The sequence below is a fragment of the Anas platyrhynchos genome, chromosome 3 (genome assembly GCF_047663525.1).
Source record: "Anas platyrhynchos isolate ZD024472 breed Pekin duck chromosome 3, IASCAAS_PekinDuck_T2T, whole genome shotgun sequence".
Lineage (NCBI taxonomy): Eukaryota > Metazoa > Chordata > Aves > Anseriformes > Anatidae > Anas > Anas platyrhynchos.
In genome coordinates this window covers 14,606,477-14,624,522 of record NC_092589.1, presented here as the reverse complement: position 1 = coordinate 14,624,522, position 18,046 = coordinate 14,606,477, and the positions used below count along the sequence as shown (strand labels likewise).

General features: G+C 50.8%; 1 protein-coding gene across 11 annotated transcripts in view; it reads left to right on the top strand.

Annotated features, from left to right (window-relative positions):
* The window catches only part of SLC8A1 (solute carrier family 8 member A1), a 104,205-nt gene extending 86,721 nt beyond the window's left edge, over nt 1-17,484 (top strand). For 5 of the 11 annotated variants that reach the window (XM_072035376.1, XM_038176431.2, XM_072035368.1 and 2 more), the window contains 8 exons: nt 726-746; nt 1,464-1,481; nt 1,602-1,616; nt 1,983-2,051; nt 2,848-2,978; nt 3,769-3,868; nt 6,955-7,230; nt 8,798-17,484. In XM_072035376.1, the coding sequence (XP_071891477.1) occupies nt 726-746; nt 1,464-1,481; nt 1,602-1,616; nt 1,983-2,051; nt 2,848-2,978; nt 3,769-3,868; nt 6,955-7,230; nt 8,798-9,174 (1,007 nt within the window). In that variant the 3' untranslated portion in view covers nt 9,175-17,484. The remainder of the gene's footprint in view (nt 1-725; nt 747-1,463; nt 1,482-1,601; nt 1,617-1,982; nt 2,052-2,847; nt 2,979-3,768; nt 3,869-6,954; nt 7,231-8,797) is intronic. The other 6 variants (XM_072035370.1, XM_072035369.1, XM_072035373.1 and 3 more) reach the window with 4 other exon arrangements.
* The last annotated feature ends 562 nt before the right edge of the window (nt 17,485-18,046 follow it).

The window sequence follows — 18,046 nt, the reverse complement described above, 5'->3', positions numbered from 1 at the left end:
GTGTGTTTGCCTTTTTTTTATTTTTTTTTTTTTTTTTTATTTTTTTAGTTAGGTTTTTGTGCTTGGTTTTTCACAAGAGGCTGTGAAGCGGGGTGGGCTGTGTGCTCGGCACCCTGCAGGTGGGAGCATCCCTGAAACGTCACCCTTGGGCCACATAGCCAAGGTGAGGTCCGTGCCTCAGGGGCAGGAAACCCACCATGCACCAAGGGAGAGCCTTTTTCTTTTGTTTCAGACACCTAAAATACTGAGTGACCAGATCCCCGAGCCAAACCTTGCTCCAGACTTTTCTTCTCTCATTCCTTATGTCAGAAGTGCAGCCTTCAAGTGTAGTCCTTGCTCCCCAATAGGCAGCTGGAGGAGGTCAAAGCCAGTAGCCACTGCACGTGGGACGTATTGTGTCCTCCCCTGAGGCAGAACTGCCCCCGAGACCAATGGAAGATCTTGCACATATGATTCGAAGGGGAAAAATGAATTTTTGGAGTGTGCCTTTTAACTCATATCCACCCCGTGTTTGCACTCATTTTTATTTTAAATCTACAGTCCCATGAAATGTTTCTGTTCCTTTATTTTTAGTGCATCACTCTCAACACTAATGGTATCCTGCAGCTTTACAGATCTGAAATCTCTGCCCTGGGATCTGGAGTCTTTCTGTGGATATCCCTTTTGATTTCATTATTCATTTACTTTTCTTCTTCTGTGTTTGTCTCTGTCTGTCTCCTTCACAGCCCTGTTGTTGAATGAGCTTGGTAAGCGCGCATTCCTTTTTCTTTTCCATTTTTCCAGTTTGTCTACATATTTTTGGAAGACGATTGATTTTGTTTGACATTTTTCTTTGCTCACAATGTTCTCTTTTAGGGCGGTCAGCACTATTTAAGTAAGATCAGGTACCTGATGCCCCAACAGCCCTCAGATTAAAACCCCAAACTCATTACCGCTAACAAGAAGTAACCCGCCATGGCAAGGAGCATTTTTTTGGGAGTGGTGTTGTTACAGCCGTAGCAAACCCACCGACATGCCGGGTTACAAAACCATGCTGTGCAGATTAACCCATCACCTCTTATGCTGGCATGGCAAAAAGAGGACAGGACAGTGACTTAGAGGTGGGACAGATGGCCAACCCAACTGGAAGAGGTGGTGCAAATGGTGCCTCCAGCATTTACAGCCAAAGCCAGCCTCTGTGTTTTCAGGCCGGGGAGGGAAGCAGAGCACCCTCAGCCTCCAGGTGGGCTCTGCAGCCTATGTTAGGTGCTGGGGGGTGGCTGATGTGGCTTGAAGAGCTCACATTTGGGCAGGGTGTCCCCACGCCATCCCTAGGGTGCAGGTCAGGGACCAGCCCCCAGCCCCAGGTGGGGCAGGCAAGGACTTCCATGTCCCTGGGGGCTGCGGGGGGCTGCTGTGACGATGCTAACCCTCTCTTTCTCTCTTTCTCTCTCTCTTTTTCTCTCATTTTTGGTTTCATCTAGGTGGCTTCACCATCACAGGTATGGATCTCTGCTATCCCCCTGCCCACCCCCTCCACCCCTTCTCCTCTTAATGGCCGTGTGCTCATCCTGCTCTTTCCTCTCTCTCGGTTTCCTCTTTGCTTTTGTTCCACCCTGGAGGGAAACTCTGGAAGGGTAAGCAGGCGGCAGGGCCGCCCTCGCTGACACCGCGTCCTCTCACAGCACACCCAGCCTGCCGCACACCCGTCATGGCCGCTGCCCTCGGCAGGGCATGGTGGCCATGACACGGCCTGACGGGACGCAGAGCAGCCTCTCAGGAACACTGCAAACGATCCTTGAGGTTGACGAGGCTCTGGCCACGTGGCCAGACCCTTTGAGCAGCTCCCCGTGGTGGTGACAACTCTTCAGGCAGGGGGGCAGCCGGGCGGGAGCCACGCTAACCCCGTGTGCAGTAGGATGTAGAGTTTACTAATGGCACAACGAGGGTGTGCATGGGGTGTGCGGTGCCTCCTGCTGATCTCCTGCTGGTCGCTCTGATAGGAAAACCCGTCTTCAGGAAGGTCCAGGCTAGAGAGCGTCCTCTTCCCCGCACCGTGGTCACCATCCGAGGTACCTGCAGCGTGGCACCCATGGGCCGTGGCGGTCTAACACGGACTGACCAGCGTGTTTACCTACTGACCCGGGCAAATTAACTCCTCTATCCACCAAATCCATCCCCTCTCAACCCTGATGGTCTTCTGCTCATCCCCAAGGGTGGGCTGTCACACCAAGAGAGGGTGACAAAATGTCCCCCCGCCCTGAGGTTGCGCATACATTGGTGGAAGTGCAGAGCAGCTCCATGGCTCTTGTAGTCCTACTGTTGCCTCCTCTCTCAGGGTTTGGGGCCAAGCCATGCCCTGGGAACAGCTCCTGGCCATGCTTTTTCCTCCAGCCCCATGCTCTCCAGCTACCAGCCCGCTGCCCAAAAGGTAAAGCCCTGCTCAGGAGGGTCTCGTCCCTTCCTCAGCCCTGGGGCTGCTGACAGCTCTCTCTGCTTGTAATGGGGTGATGGAAATGTCCTAACCACACCTGGCTGCAGAACTGGAGGGCTGGGAATTGGAGCAGCCTTAGTGGTGATCTGTTCCCCCCAGCAACCCTCTGGGAGAGGCAGCAGATACCAGGGATACTCCCCAGCCCTGAGGGTGAATTAGACTATTCCTGAGGTTGGACGAGCTGCAGACCTCTTTTGCCAGCATTCCCCAGCAAAACCACCTTGTCTATCGCTCCATGACCTCCTTCTTCTTCTCCTCTGCTCTGTCGCTCATGCTCCTGCCTGGAGGCTTCCTGACCTCCCCCTCCGATGGGAAGCCAACTCCAGAGAGTGACCGGCCGGACCTGGCTCACAGGTGGGCTCTTTGCTTTACAGAGGAGAACGAGGAGAAGCAGCCACTGACCAGCAAGGAGGAGGAAGAAAGACGAATTGCGGAGATGGGACGCCCAGTCCTGGGGGAGCACACCAAGCTCGAAGTCATCATTGAGGAATCCTATGAGTTCAAGGTACCACCCGCATCCCCATCCTTCTACTCCTCTGCTTGGGGACCCACTTTTTGCACAGCATTGGCCAACACAGGCTAACGGCATCGCAGCAAAGTGGGGCAGCTACTGGCATCACAAGGTCTCAGACCATTGCCTGTGGTTATTACACACACACATCAACCAGGTGAGCCTGAGAGCTCACTGGGCTCCAAAATGCTGCACGTTACTTTCAAATATAACCTTGCTATCACAGTGATGCTTTATAGCCTACATAAAGGCAGTTTTGAGTGAGCCCTGACCCTGGGATTCCTATGGCAAAGCTCTTATACCCTAAATGCAAGCAGCCATTGTGGCTTTGTGGTGAAGCCTGCCCAGGAGCATCCCTTGCCCACTGCAGCCACAGTGCCTTCCCCACTAGCACTGAGCTTCAGCTCCTGAGCAGTGCACAGAGGCAGAGCCTCGCTCAAGTCCCAATTATTTACAATGCTTTGAAGCAGCCCGGTAAAAATTCCTCCCAAGGCATTGTGAAAAACAGGAGCTGCAGCACCTCGGTGCTATTTGCTGTTAAACCTCCATCGAGACCACTCAAATTCCCATCGTGAGCAGGTTTAAAAAGACTTTTTTTGAGTGGTAATGAGGGGAATTGGAAATACTTATATTTGCTTTCACTGCCGGGACGCTTGACCTCAGCTTAGCGTCTGCTAAGCTTTTTCCATAAGCGTACAGCTGTAAGCACCAGTGCCAGTGGGTTTTAGCCCCGCATCTCCAGTCCGATAGCCCCTAATTCTCTCTTCTGCGTCTCCATCTGCAGAACACAGTGGACAAGCTCATTAAGAAGACGAACCTGGCCCTGGTGGTTGGCACAAACAGCTGGAGGGAGCAGTTTATTGAGGCTATTACTGTCAGTGCGGGTGAGTTTAAACTGCTGCTCCAGGTGAATTATGATCAACCTTGCTCGTGTCTCGGCTTGGCCGTACCAGTAACACAGATCGTAGTGAGGCAGCAGGAGGAAAAACAGGTGGTGGAGTTATTTACAGCATCTGCATAAATAAGACAGCTGATTAAATCTTTTCGTGAGATCACCTTGTCTGATGCGTGGGAAACCTCCTGCAGTAAGTGTGTAGCGCCCGGCAGAGAAACGCTCTGGGTGCTACCAGATGGCAGAGGGGAAAATTCATTTCAGTGGGAGAGATCTTTGGGGAAATCGCAGTGTTTCAAGTCAGAACAGCATGGAAGGTGCTGGTGGGAACTGGCAGTGCTCACCACCTCTGGTGCTCCCTGCAGTGGGGACAGTGCTAGGCTGAGGGCGCCCAACCCTGAAGATAGTCACTGTGTCCCCCCTCAGATAGCCAAAATTTGCCCTTGACCCCTTGTGTTCGGGACAGGAATGCTCCTGCTCTTCCAGCCCTCTGTGGTTATGGTTCAGCAGTAGATTATGGCTCAGCTGCCCAGTAGCTACAGCACACATCTTATCTCTGCTGATATCAGATCATATCTGATCATATCTCCCCCTCTCCTGAAGAACTGGCCTTTCCCTCAGAAATACCCTCCTGTACTGCTCTCACTGGGACCAGTGCCACATTTACCAGTATGCCCAGTATAGGATGTATTAGCACTCCCACTTCTGTTGTAGGTAGAATAAGGTCTCTCACAGATGTGGTTTGAACAGCTGGAGATGTTATAACTCACTGGCTAGACGTTGCAGCCTTACAGCTCAGCCTGGGCCCTGCATCTGCAAGCATTAGGGCAAAATCAACCAGCCTAGATTAAATTACCGGAGAAGGCAATCGGAGCCCACCCAGCTAATTTTGCATTGAAATGCATGAGGGAACACTCATACTTCCTACCTCGAGCTCCTCTGTACATGGCAACCCCTACCCAGTACAAGTTAATTGAAAGTGATGGCTGTACCATTTACCCTTTGCATCTGAAAACGAGGACAGGACATCGCGCAGCAGCTATGCCCTCAAATTGCCATCCCTCTCTTTGTAGCATAGTTATTCTTAGAGCCTCCAGCCAAGAGCCTCCCATTATTTCGGATACAGCATGAACATATCAAGCAAGACAATCCTCGCTGCAGGTTTCATAGCTAATACGGCTAAAATAATCTATGCCAGAATCAATTATTTAATTGGATCCCATATTAAAGCAAAGCTAATCACTGGTGCTTGGATCTCATCTCTGCAAAGTATGTAAAAGACTGCAGCTATGTGAAAGCCCCATCACCACTACTCCTTGAATACACAACTACCATCAGTACTAATAGGATGATTAACAGACATTTAATAAATATGGCATAATTCGGTGGGCGTGAGCTGTCCCTTGCAGCTGGGGAAGATGAGTTTGTCTCTGAGCTCTGAACCTAAGTTTTTGCTAGGATTTAGCTCCTCAAGCAAGAACTTGCTGCAGTTTGTGAGCTTGTACCTGAATGGGTCACTGTCCAACTTTGCTCTGCATTTCAATTCACCTTAACAGTATCTGGCCAGCTCTTGGAAAGAGGGCCATTATTCCTGCTTAACAAAATGATAGACAGATGTGGATGAGCATTATGACAGTGGTGCTCATGTTCATTTTTCAGTCTATTTTATCATCTCCGTAAAGATCTAGATCCACAGCAGTCCTGCTGCCAAGTAGCTTGGGAAGAGGATTAAAATACCTGCCTCAAAATTACAGTGTCAGCACAGTGTTTCCTGCCAGTACCAGCCTTTGTGCAAAAAGCAAAAGTCCAGCCTAGGCTTCCCAGGCTGAAAAAAATGTTCCTTATCTCCACCACAATGTACAGGAACGGGGCATTTATGTCTGCCAAAATAATAACACCATGCTTCCGATTAGCTACTGTTTCTGCCATAATGAGTGCAATGCCTTAAAGCCAACCAACACATCATTTTCCATCACGTTATTGTACAGACACCAAGTTTCCCACTGCCTCCATCCTACATCTTGATCTGCAAAGGCTCTTCAAAGCCGAACAATACTTGCGCAACGTTGCACCCCAGCAGGGTGCTGAATAGGACTTCCACAAGGTTTATTCCCATAGCTTTATTTAGCTAAATTTTGGAAACACATAAAGATGGAAATGTCCACCACCCAGGGTAGGTGTCCCAGGGCTTCACCACCCTCCTGGAGGAGACATTTTCTCTGGCTCCATGCCCTCTCCTCTGCAGCTTGATCTCTGCTGTGCATCCCCCAGGATGCCAGCGAAGTTTACATGAGCTGGAGCAAACCAAGAGCAGGTTAGCTCCCTTTACAGGTTACCAACACCCTCGTGAAGGACTGAACTATCTGGGCTTTTTCCATTTCTTTCTCCCACATGCTGTGTGTGCTCTCTGGGACGGCACAAAGGGCTGAAACTTCAGTGCTCAGGGTTTGGCCACCTTCTTAGGAAGTATGCCATTTGGTCCCCGATTTGGCTTTTCATCGCCACCTTTGCATCAAGGCAGAAAGCAGTTGTAGTTAAGAGCAATAACGAAGCAAGCAGCACTCGAGCAGCTTTCCCCAGTAGCTCCACTGTCACGGCGTGGAGCCCCCATTTAAGTGTGGGATTAATCAACACCTACAGATTGGTACATGGTATATAGCAAGACCACTTGTTCTCCTTGAGGGAGATTTTGTACGTTTTCTTATCCAGTTAAATATCTGCATTGTGGAGGAGGATGTGAAAAAAAGCCCCTTTTGGGGAAAGGGTTACTGAGCAGGGGCCAAGTCTCAGAAAGCATCTGGTGGTCAAACCCAGGCGCAGGTGCTGGCATGAGGCTCTGTATTTTCTGATGTGCAGGTCAGTTTTCAAGACTGATGCTTCTGGAGGGTCTCTGTACAACAGAGAGGGGCCAGAAAAGGTCCTCGTGCCTCCCTGCACTTTTCCCAGAAAATGAGATATTTGGAAGTCAAGGTTTTGCAAGGCCTAAGCCATGAGAGGTGATGTTTGGGGGCTGCAGGAAGCACAACGGCTTTGCCAAATTGAATGAGCAACTAACCAGGCGCTGGTGGTTTTCTCCAGGGGAAGACGATGACGACGATGAATGTGGGGAGGAGAAGCTGCCCTCCTGCTTTGACTACGTGATGCACTTTCTGACCGTCTTCTGGAAGGTCCTTTTTGCCTTCGTGCCCCCGACAGACTACTGGAATGGCTGGGCTTGCTTCGTCGTCTCCATCCTCATGATCGGCATCCTGACAGCTTTCATCGGCGACCTGGCGTCCCACTTTGGCTGCACCATTGGCTTGAAGGACTCGGTCACTGCCGTCGTGTTTGTCGCGCTGGGGACATCGGTGCCAGGTAAGGGCAACAGCAGTTTGTAGTAAAGGTCCATCTCTGCCCAGACTGTGCTGTATCTGTTTCTGTGGACAGCCTCCATGGCGTTTGCTCTCAGAGTAGGAAATAAGTCTTTGATTAAAATGCTTCCTGTGTTGACAGTTTCTGAAAGTCTTCTCCTTTGACATTGTCTCCCAGGTGAGGTAGGAGCTTGTTCACACTTAGGGTGCTCTACCCAGCACAGACACCTCTGTATGAGTCCAAATTCAGCTTTGGTTCAGGTGGATCGAGATGCTATTGAGCCAGGGAAGCTGCTAGAAATGCCACTTGTGGAGCTGCTGGAAGGCTGTTACCCTGCAGATATTTGGAGATGTGTCCATGAACAAATGGCCACCGAGATTCAGAAGAGAGTAGAGACTGAAGAATGGCACAATCAGCACTGTGCTGACCAGGCATGGTCTAGATCCTGGAGATGGGGCTGTAACCCAACCTGACCACCTCCAGCTTCAGTCACACATTTTCTCACCAGTCCCAGACTTCCAGTGGTCAGCACTCGGGTGCGCAAAGACCTTGAAACTGGCCTAACACTATCAGAGCCCAAAAAGGAAGCAACAGAACTAAAAGGGAGAATAGGTTTGGGCAAAAGAAGGAGCATTTTTTAGATTTCTGGCACTAGAACTTTTAGGTGCAAGTTTTGTAGCACTGTCTCATACCCTTGACAGCCAAAGTCTTCCCTTCTGTTTTTGTTGACAAAAGTTGACATTTCAGGAAACGTTTACGAGAAAAAGAGAAAACCTTTTGGGATATATTTGGCTACTCCTGTTTCAACTGGGAGACACTCACAGATGGTGTAGTGTTATCTGGGCATTATCTGAGCTGCTGGGTTTGGATCTAAAGCCAACATTTCCTATGGCAGAGGACAGCATCGTGCTGGTCAACTAGCCACAAGATCTGCAGTGTAAAAGTCCAGGCATGTTTTATCACAGAGTTTTATCTTTTGTCGCTGGTCTTGAAGCTGTTGGAGTAGCTGGGCAAGTGTGCACGTACCTGCCTGGTTTTTCTCCCCTGTTATATGGGTGAAAGTTGTGTGCTTCTTTCCCAAAGTGTCAGAGTCTTCAAAGGACATCAGACTTTAATGAGGCAAAAATGAGGCGAGAAATCATTAGAGCAAACGCAGAAATGAAAATACAAAACTTAAGCAGACCTGATAGATGGAGACAGACTGTTCCAGCTCCCACAAAACTCTCCCAATCTTTTCACTTCTTGTACAAGTCAGCATATTAGTGGATGTGGGGAAGGGGCCAGTACACTGTAGTACTGGGAAGGGCTGTCTCTGTCTTGAAGCACCGTGGGGAATCTGCGAGCCATACTGGGGGAAGCCCCATATTTCTGGATTTTGAGATTTCCCTCCTGGGCATTCCTGGACCTTGACTGTCCTTTCTCAGGAGTGCCTGTAGGCAGAGCCTTGGGTACCTTTACCCAATTCTTCATTCCCCCAGTGATGCTTTTGACTTCTATCCCCACGCTGCCCGCCACCATCCCTCCTTACCTGCCTGTTCCCTGAGGTTTTCTCTCTGCCTTCCCCTTGCAGACACATTTGCCAGCAAAGTAGCAGCGACACAGGACCAGTACGCGGACGCCTCCATCGGGAACGTCACCGGGAGCAATGCCGTGAACGTTTTCTTGGGCATCGGGGTGGCCTGGTCCATCGCGGCCATCTACCACGCGGCACACGGACAAGCCTTTGAAGTCTCGCCTGGCACCCTGGCCTTCTCCGTCACCCTCTTCACCATTTTTGCTTTTATCAGTGTGGGTGTGCTGCTCTATCGGCGGAGACCCGAAATTGGAGGTGAGCTGGGCGGGCCGCGGACTTCCAAGCTGCTCACATCCTCACTCTTTATCCTCCTGTGGCTCTTGTACATATTCTTCTCATCTCTGGAAGCCTACTGCCACATAAAGGGCTTCTAAAGGAACAATCAGAGATAGTAAATATATATATATCTATATGTATCTATATAGAGCAATATATAGGTATAGATATAGATATAACGCTGTGTATAATGAACAGAGAAAGAATAAAAGAGATTTGCCATGTTCACACACCTGCTGACGGAAAGCGGCTTTGGAGCGTCCTTTGAACTAGGAGGGACCCCAAAGCCGGCCGGACCCCCTTCCCAGGGGTCCCCTCTTTGCAACTCTACCAGCGAGAGCAGCCGGCAGCGACCGAGCCCCGTCCCATCGCTCTCACCGCCCCCCCAGGAGGATGGATGGATGCGAAGGCGACCGGGGCACGTTGGCACGGGGAAGGCCGGAGCGGCTGGTGAGAAACGGAGCCGGTGGGCAAGGGAAGGAGAGGCGAGCGAGGGTCCTGAACCTCCGAGCATCCTCCATCCGCCTTCGCCACTTGGGAACGTCCCCTCTGGCCCTGGCAGAAAGAAGCGAGAGACCAGACTGAAGAAAAAGGGGAAACTGGGAGCTTTCTAAGGATAGAACACAACCATTTTCGTCATCCGATTTTTTTTTTCTCATTTTGATGTGTGTATAATTAGCATTTCTCCTCCCTTCCCCCCCCCCATTTTCCCCTTTTCCCCCACCCTCCGTGCTTTGGGGACGCAGCCTCGTGTCCGGTGTCCTACGCTGAGGTCCCGCAGCGCCCGTCCTCTGCCCAGCCCATGGCCCCTGCCTCGTCCACCCCCCCGGGCATGCTGTCGTGGTACTAGTAACATTTTGCATGACTGAAACGAACCCTACCTGTATATAGCATCCTATAGCGATAGTCCTTCCAGCCATGTGGGTTGAGCATTGCAGATACAAGTGTTTTCACCTGGTTTTATTTATTTTAGGTAGTTTAGTTTCTCCCATAGTTGTTTTGGTTTTTTTTTGTGCTTTTTTTTTTTTTTTTTAATTTTTTCATTTGGTTGTTTGTTTCCTCTTCACGGGGAGGGTGGGGGAAAGGAGGGAAAGCTTTCACCATTCACTGCTCTGCGCACGGGTCCCTGAGAAGCAATAACAGCCACGCGGGTGTTTCTGTGTCCTCGGGGGCCAAGAGACAGCCCCTGTTTCTGAGTGCTAAGCCATCGGGATCAGTCCTCAGGGGCTGCTCCTTCCCCACAGCCATTTGGAGGCAGAACAGTTGGGTGTGAGAGCTGAAGGGCCGTAACGAGGTCTCCCACACCTCTGAAGGCAGCCGTGAAGCATTCCCTGAGGAAAAAAAAGGACACGTTTGCACCGCCAGCAGCGCTTAGCACTAGGCACTGCCTCTGGGATCGATCATTCAGCATGCAGCGAGGGCGAGCTCGGTGTCGAGCGGGGCACAGCCCTGGCATGGAGGTGAGGTGGGGACCGGTGGCCTTGGCCAGGGTGACAGAGAGGAGGCAGAGCAAAGGGGATGCGTCCAGCAGGGCATCTCCCCTCTGGAAAGGGTGAGACGGGGCAGGTGTCGCTCAGCACCACCCCATATCTCCAGGATAAGGTTGTGCATGGTGTTGGGCATCTCCTCACCCCACACCACCCACCTGGTGGCCCAGCCAGGCAAACCCCCAGCCTGCACGTCACTGGCGAGCTCCTCCGACCCAGCTGAGAAGCACCTCTGTACCACAACCGGTTGGCTGGGGTATCTGTACTCATTTTGAACAAGCTGTGGAAACTTCAATTAACCTGTTGTAAGATTTTCTCCAAGAGTCTAAAGATATATATTTTTTTTTCCCTTGTCAAAGTTTTTTTTTGTTTTTTTTTTTTTCATTTTGGAAGGGTTCTTGGGGTTTTCTTTTTGGTTTCTCATTGTTTTGGGGGAGGAATTGAACACAAATGCAGGTTGTTCAGGTCTGTGATTACCTTTATGTACAATGATTTCGTTTTCGTTTTGTTTGGCTTCATTGATTTTTCTTTGTGTGTATTGCCCACCACTATAGGCAGTGAGTCCACTAATTGTGATGATCCTTATCAATGGTACACGATGCACAGACAAATAAAGTTTGTAATGATTCCTCATGGATCCAGTAGTGCTCCTGCATATTCTCTATGGACCCCCACCCCCTCCCCTTCCCTCTCCTTGTCTCCCTTTATGTTGCACCCATCTCTTATTTATCCATCGCTTTGCCTTCGTTGTGTTTCTGCTGCTGGTGGGGGCGTCGGGGCCTCCGGGCACACCTTCCTGCCCCATCTCACAGCTTTCCTCTTGCTCCATCGCCGTCACACCTCGGGCTCAGCGTGCTGGGGTGCAGCGGCGGCTCTCAGAGGGACGCAGGAAACCACCCAAGGACAAAACTTGCAAGTGAAGCCCATTTGGGGCCAGATGCTGCTCCTGTGCTGAGCGCCCCGTCAGTGCTGGTTTGCCCCCAGACTCAGGGAGAGTCACGCAGCTGCCTGCGAGGAACTTAGCAGCCCTTTTTGCCCGTGTTCCCCAGCTGCACAGAACTGCTCCTGCTCTTGATCCAGCCTTGTGGTTCATCTGGCAGGGCCCCCTCCAGGCAGTGCACATGTGTGGAGGGCTCTGCAGAGGGATGCTCAGAGCTGCAAAGAGCCCGGGTCCCTTCCACACCATTAAAATGTGTCCCTTTGCAGGGGACCAGGCTCAGGTCTGCAGCTCCTGGGGCTCCGGCAGGCTCAGGATGGGGCTGCACAGTGAGGCCAGCAGCAGCAGCAGCGCCTGGCTTTGGAGCTCCAGAGCAGGTAAATGATGTTCCCCCACAGCCGGAGGATTTAATGCAATCGCTGGGCTGCACGAGCCTGGTCTTTTCCCCCAAAAAAACTAAGCTGCTTTTGCCATCCGAGCCACTGACCCTCTCCCTGCTCAGCATCCTCCAGGACGAGTGCAGCTCAGCCGCCAGCCTTTGTCAAGCCCCAGCCGAGCGCAGTCGGTCACGCCTGTGTGCCTTTCCCAGGCAGTGAATTGTGAGAGCGAAGCACTTCTCCTGATCTGGTAATTACATCTTCCGCAAGGTGATGCTGGTATTTCACTCTCATCATCCTTTTGCTTCTCCGGGATGAATCACAGTCGCCGAAGTCATTAACAAGTCAAACGGGACACGTGTAGCGGCGCGGTTTAACAGGCAGTAAATAAGCGTTCTGCTCACAGAGCTTTCCAGCGGGACTGATGGAGCACTGCTCGCTCAGGACAAGGCCTAAATCACACGGCTAACACCAGCCTTGTTTGTGCAATTATTCTCCACCAGCCCCATGCTTTTGGCATCTGCAATGAGCTTATGCAAAGAGTGATGCCCGTTTGCCTGTAAGCTGCACTCCTCCTCGATACACACAGACTCTGGAGGTCCCCAGTGCCGGCATTTGTGGGTTTTTCTCCCCATTTTCATCGCTTCCTTCAAGGACAAGAGGGCAGAGGCAGGCTTTGGACCCTTTCTGGTAGCCACGTGCCTCAGACATGTCAGAAGTCTGGATGCGGTCTGTAAACTTGCCGTGCTATTTCTGCCGCGGGCGGGGAGGAGAGGAGCAGAGGCCGTGTGTTATTGTTAGGGTTATTTTTAAGTGCTCGGGTAAGAACCGCGCGCAGCGATGTTGGGGACCTTATCCATACCTAGGGAGGAGCTGCCTTACTGAGGGGAAAGTGTCGGTGTGCCAGGGGCAGAGAAAAGAGGGAAAACTTCATGCCAGAGGGCGTTTGCATTGCTTTTCCATAAGCTTTGGCACCCGCGCCATCCAGGGAAACACGTTTGCAGAGCACCAGGAACCCCTCCGGCCTCTCCCGATGACCGACCACACGCACACGCACAGCTGCAGGAAAGCCTGTTTATCTTGTAAAAACTTGACTTGCGCAGGAAAGCATCCAGAGGCATCTGTATTCTTGCAAAATGCCCCCGGGGGACAATAAATACAGCCGGATTCCTCACCTTTTAAGGACTTGAGCCTCCCTCCTTTTGGAAGCCGAGGTGCCGAGAGCCTCTCGCCAGCCAGCGACAGCCCTCGTGCGGAGGGACGGGAAAGCTGCCAAGGCGGGCGCTGCCGGTGGGATGTCCAGCATCAGGGAGCACAGGGATGGGGGGAGCACCAGGGGGTCCCACGCAGAACTGGAAACCCCATTTTAGGTGCTGCCACAGCAGGCACCCCTGCCCCGACTGCTGCGGCTGTGGGTCTTGGTGCAGCTGGTGGTGGGAAGCAGCATCGGCACCGTACCCCCGGCATCTCGGACTCAAGGCTGTGCAAGCAAAGGAACCTGCAAGTTTCCAGGTTGAGGAGGACAGAGGGTGGGCGTGCTGAGCCCTTCCTGCTCCTTCGTATTGCCCTGAAGATTAATCATTTGTGCTGAATTTCCACCGTTATCAAGGCCTACAGACGCTCGAGTTCCCCCAAACCCAAGCCTGGCTCTCCACTTCAGAGCAAACTGCTTTAACGGGGGGTTCAAGGTCCGTCTCAACTCCTTTACCTCAAAACAGCGCCTGCTCTCAGTGCTCTGAAAAAATAATCACCCCATTAAAGTGGGCAGAGTTTGATTAAGACCCTGCCCAACTGTGTAGTGATGGCATGAGGATGTTCAAAGGAGGGCTCAGGCAGGAGACAATGTCCTTCTTGCTGTGAAGCCTTCAGTCGCGATGACTTGGGATGCTTGGCCACACTTAGAGCTCCTAAACTCTACCAGGGCACGGAGGAAAGCCACGGGGCTCTCTCCCTGCACCTCTTGACCTCTCTGTAAAGGCCGGATTTAGTTCCTCTCTATTTCTAGTTCAGTGACTCCTAGGGATGCAGGGAGGTGCATGACTGGATCACTCCTTGCCTTCAGCCCTAGTCCTGTGCGTTGGCTTGGTCTCGCTGAGCAATGAGAGCCACAATTAGATGCCCCGTGGCTGGACTCCCCCCAAGCAGAAGGAAATGAACAGGCACCTGTTGTGCCTTCCTTTGTTGGCTCCGTGTGGCTCCCCTTGTCTGCACAGCTCGTGAGCAAACACATTCGTGCAGCGAGCCAGGCGGGAGCACTGCTCATCCTCCTTCCAGCAGCTCCAGAGAGCAAAAGGCTGCGATAACGCTTTGACACGATAGCTGCTGCGTTAGCGAGAAAGAAAACTCTCTGTATTTTTTCCCTGATGACAACTCTGCTTCTGACAAGGCTTGTCCAGCTCGTCTTTTTTTATTTATTTTATTTTTTTTCCACAATGCATTAAGCCCTCAGCTGTTGAGCAGGAGGCTCAGCTCTGCAGATAAGCCAGCTTTTAAGCTTGCCCATTGAGGATGTGGCTCAGCAACCTGACAAAACAGTTTTGTTTGTGGATGGGCAGGGAAGCTGCCGAATTCCCCTAAACATCATAACTCCAGCGTGCTGCTGCGTGGCGGTGAAAGCCACAAAATGCTGGGTTTTGGTAGGACGCAGCCCTCTGCTTCCTGGGTCTTTGTGATGAAGAGATGTGGCATGAGGTGTGCTGTCAAAACCAGGACTTCCCGATGGGCACCTTCATACCTCCCACGGCCCATGGGTTGCCTGGAGAGGTCCCTGTTGTCCACCAGGCCCAAATCTGCTCTTAGCCAAGCAAGAAGAGGGCGCGGAGGTTTGCTGTCTCCAGACAGAGGTACCTGCAGGCAGAGCCAAGGGTGAGGCCTGGGCTCCCTGTGCTCTCATCAGCCCTGATTTCAGCCGGAGAGGCCTGAGGGAATGACCATAATGTTCTGACAAAGTGGGAAATGAGACAGGAGCTAGGCGAAAAGCAGCTGTAGCAGGGATTTAGGAGTGATTTTCCCTTGTAACGGAGCGGGCCGGTTATCTCGATGCTCGAGTGACCACTCCAGCTCTCAAAAGCCATTCCGCACACTCGAAACACGGGGAAAGCAAAGCAACAGCTCCTCTTTCTGAAGCAGAAAGCAGCCTCTTGCCACGAGCCTGCAGAGGACACAGCGGCACAGCCCTCTCGGCCGAGGCCCAGCCAAGCCAGCGGCTTCTCCATCCCGCTCTCATTTCCACCAGCGAGGCGGGCTCGGGCCTAATGTCAGGGCAGGAGAAACAGCTCAGAGAGACTTGGGGGCCCTCGAAAAGCCAGGGGAAGGGCTGACCCTGCGAGGTGGGCACTTTCCTGCTCTCCCGTGACAGCCGCCCGGCACCCCCAGCACCCGGCACTGCCCTTGGAGGCCTACGGCTCCCCCCCGGCTCGCGCTTCCAGCCTCCCTCCCCACCATCTCTCTTCCTCTTCCTTGTGAGCTCAACGGCACAATGCAGCTACACTCTTTGAAAAGCCATACTATTTGTTGGTACGACTCTTTTATGACTGTCGATTTATATATATTTGTTGATAAAAGAGGCCATCTTGGGAGACGCTCGTAGTCGAACTGGGAGATAATCACCCGGTGCTGTATATTCTGTACATGCTGTATAAACAAACAAACAAACAAAAAAGCAAAGTATTTAAACCTAAATGTTCATGGAGAAGGGGTTGGGGGGGATGGTCGGGACTGAGTCATCCCATGGGGTGATTGGGGACGTGGGGACGGGGACCTGGCATCAAAACCAGGGCAGGGCCCGAATTGGGGTCTCCAGCACTGCTGCTATCCCCACTCACGGCCACTGCTCGGCCACCCGGCGGTGTGAGCTCCAAAATCCCACTCCCTGCTGCCTTCGAGACCATCGGAGGCGGCCGTGGTAGCCCGAAAAGTCGTGCTAAGCTCATCTATTTTTATATATTCGTGGTGTTTTCCTATTGGTAGAGAGTAGTGAACGAGTAACCCCGTAGCTGAAAGTGAAATGTTCCAAGTAACTATACGACTGCAGAAAATGTTTGTAATAATAATTTATTTGAAATATTCTGCCAAAGATAGCTCTCTAATGACCTGTACAATGTCGTTTCTCTCTTTTTGCTCTGAATGTCATTGTGAAAGCACCTTTCTCCCCGCTCTCTTTTGAAGATTTGCTTTTTTTTGTATATTTAAGGGCAATGAAAGATGCCAATGATTTTTTTTTTTTTAATTATTTTATTTTAACCGGAGCAGTAAATGGCGTAGCAGGGAGGCGCGAGATCACTTTTTAGCGGTCAGGTGAAGAACAGGACCCAGCAGAGGAAAGTGAGTTCAGGGACCCCCAAAAGCCATTCCCTGGGGATCCCAAAATCAACCCCAAAATCCCAGGAGGGGATTCCCAGGGGAGCCCCAGCCACTGCAGGACACAGGCAGGTGGTCTTTACCAGGGAGAAGCTGCCCAGATGGGTCTGTTCAGAAATTACAGAATTTTATTTTATTATTTTTGTGTAGGGAAAAGTCTTATTTCCCTTCTTCATAGTTTCCTCTTGAAAGAACTTTTTAACACTGGGAAAAAAAAAAAAGAAAAAAAAGGCATTATCTTTAGTGATCCCTACACCTGTTGCACTGGAAATCCCTCCTCGGCTGCATCCTTTAGGCTCCACCACATCAGAGAGACTTTGGGCTCAGGTTTCTGTTGTTTGGTCGTTTGGGTGTGGGGTTTTTTTGTTGGTGGTAGTTTATTTTTTTATTTTTTTTTTGCTTCTGAGCAGATTCGCAGTTTCTTATATTTCTTGGTGGTAAAGAGCCAGAGGAATTGATTGGTAATAAGGAAACGGGATGCAGGCTGTGGGCATCGGGAGGCAGGGATGTTGCAGGAGCCAAGGCACGGGATTAAAGTCCCGGGCACAGTCTGCAGCCATGCGAGCTGCAAGTTTTTGGCTCCTGCGTGCAAAGCGCTCCCCTGAAGCCAGGGTTACGGTGCCACGGCATCGTGGAGACAGGTGAGCAAAGCAGGGATGGCAACCGTGAGAAGAATTGGGTTTCTGATCACTGTGCATTTTGTTAATTAGTGAATTCAAATAGTTTTATTTTTACCAAAAAAAAAAAAAGAAAAAAAAAAAAAGAAAAAAAAAAAAAGGAAACCAGATAATCTTTATTCCAGTACAGACAACTGTTGACATATATATATTATTTGAATGGTTTATATCCTGTTGCTCTAACTGCATAAAATGGGAACCTGTTGCAAGGTGTGTCATTCCGATGTACAAAATAAATGACTTTTCCCTGCATGCTGCCTGGGTATGTTGTGATTTGACTTCCGAGTTACATTTGAATTGCCTTATTCAAGAGGTTGTATGTTACCTAACTGGGGAATGACCTGGCACTGTTCATCACATTACGTGTGTACTTGATGCTGTGTTGTGTCGAATCCAGATGAGCTGTCTGTCATCCGTGTACTTCGTGGGAGACCTTTTATCTTGTTAAACTGTGCTATGTAAACCTCTCATTGCCTGAAATAGTCAGAGTTGTATAAATCAGTGTCCTCAGCTGTTTTCCTAATTTTATCACATTTCCTAACACAAAATATAGATGTTTGTAAATTCTTCATTCATTTTGTCTATTTTTATGTACGAGGCCTGTTTAATCTGGCAGAGCAGCGAGGCGAGGCAGATCCTGATGCTTTCACTTGGGCTCGGTTACGTTTCCAGCCCCAGCAAACCCCAGCAGCTGATTTGCAGCAGCTGCAGCTGGAATTAGGGACAGCCACTTGCTGCCCTTATCACCTCTAGCTCTGATGGGCCGCTGGGTTTTCATTTCCATTTCCTAGGTGTCGGGGGCTAAAGGCTTCCCTGCCTCATCTGCAAACAGGCCTCGCATCTTTTCTTCCCCCACACACCCTGCAGTTTGGGCAAGCTTCGGGTTTGGAAGATGTGAGAGATGGAGCAGGACGAGTTGGGGTGGCACGGGGAGGGGTGATCAGAGACAACCACGTGTAGCACCCTGGAGAAGACCAAAGGAGGAGTGATGGAAACAGGCACGCCTCTCTTTAAAAATAAATAAATAAATATATCTTTTTAATTGCATTGTTTCAAAATGCAATTTTAAAATACCGTTTTAAAAATGTGGTTTTAGAAAAGCATTTTTTAAAAAAAGAATTTAAAATGCAGTT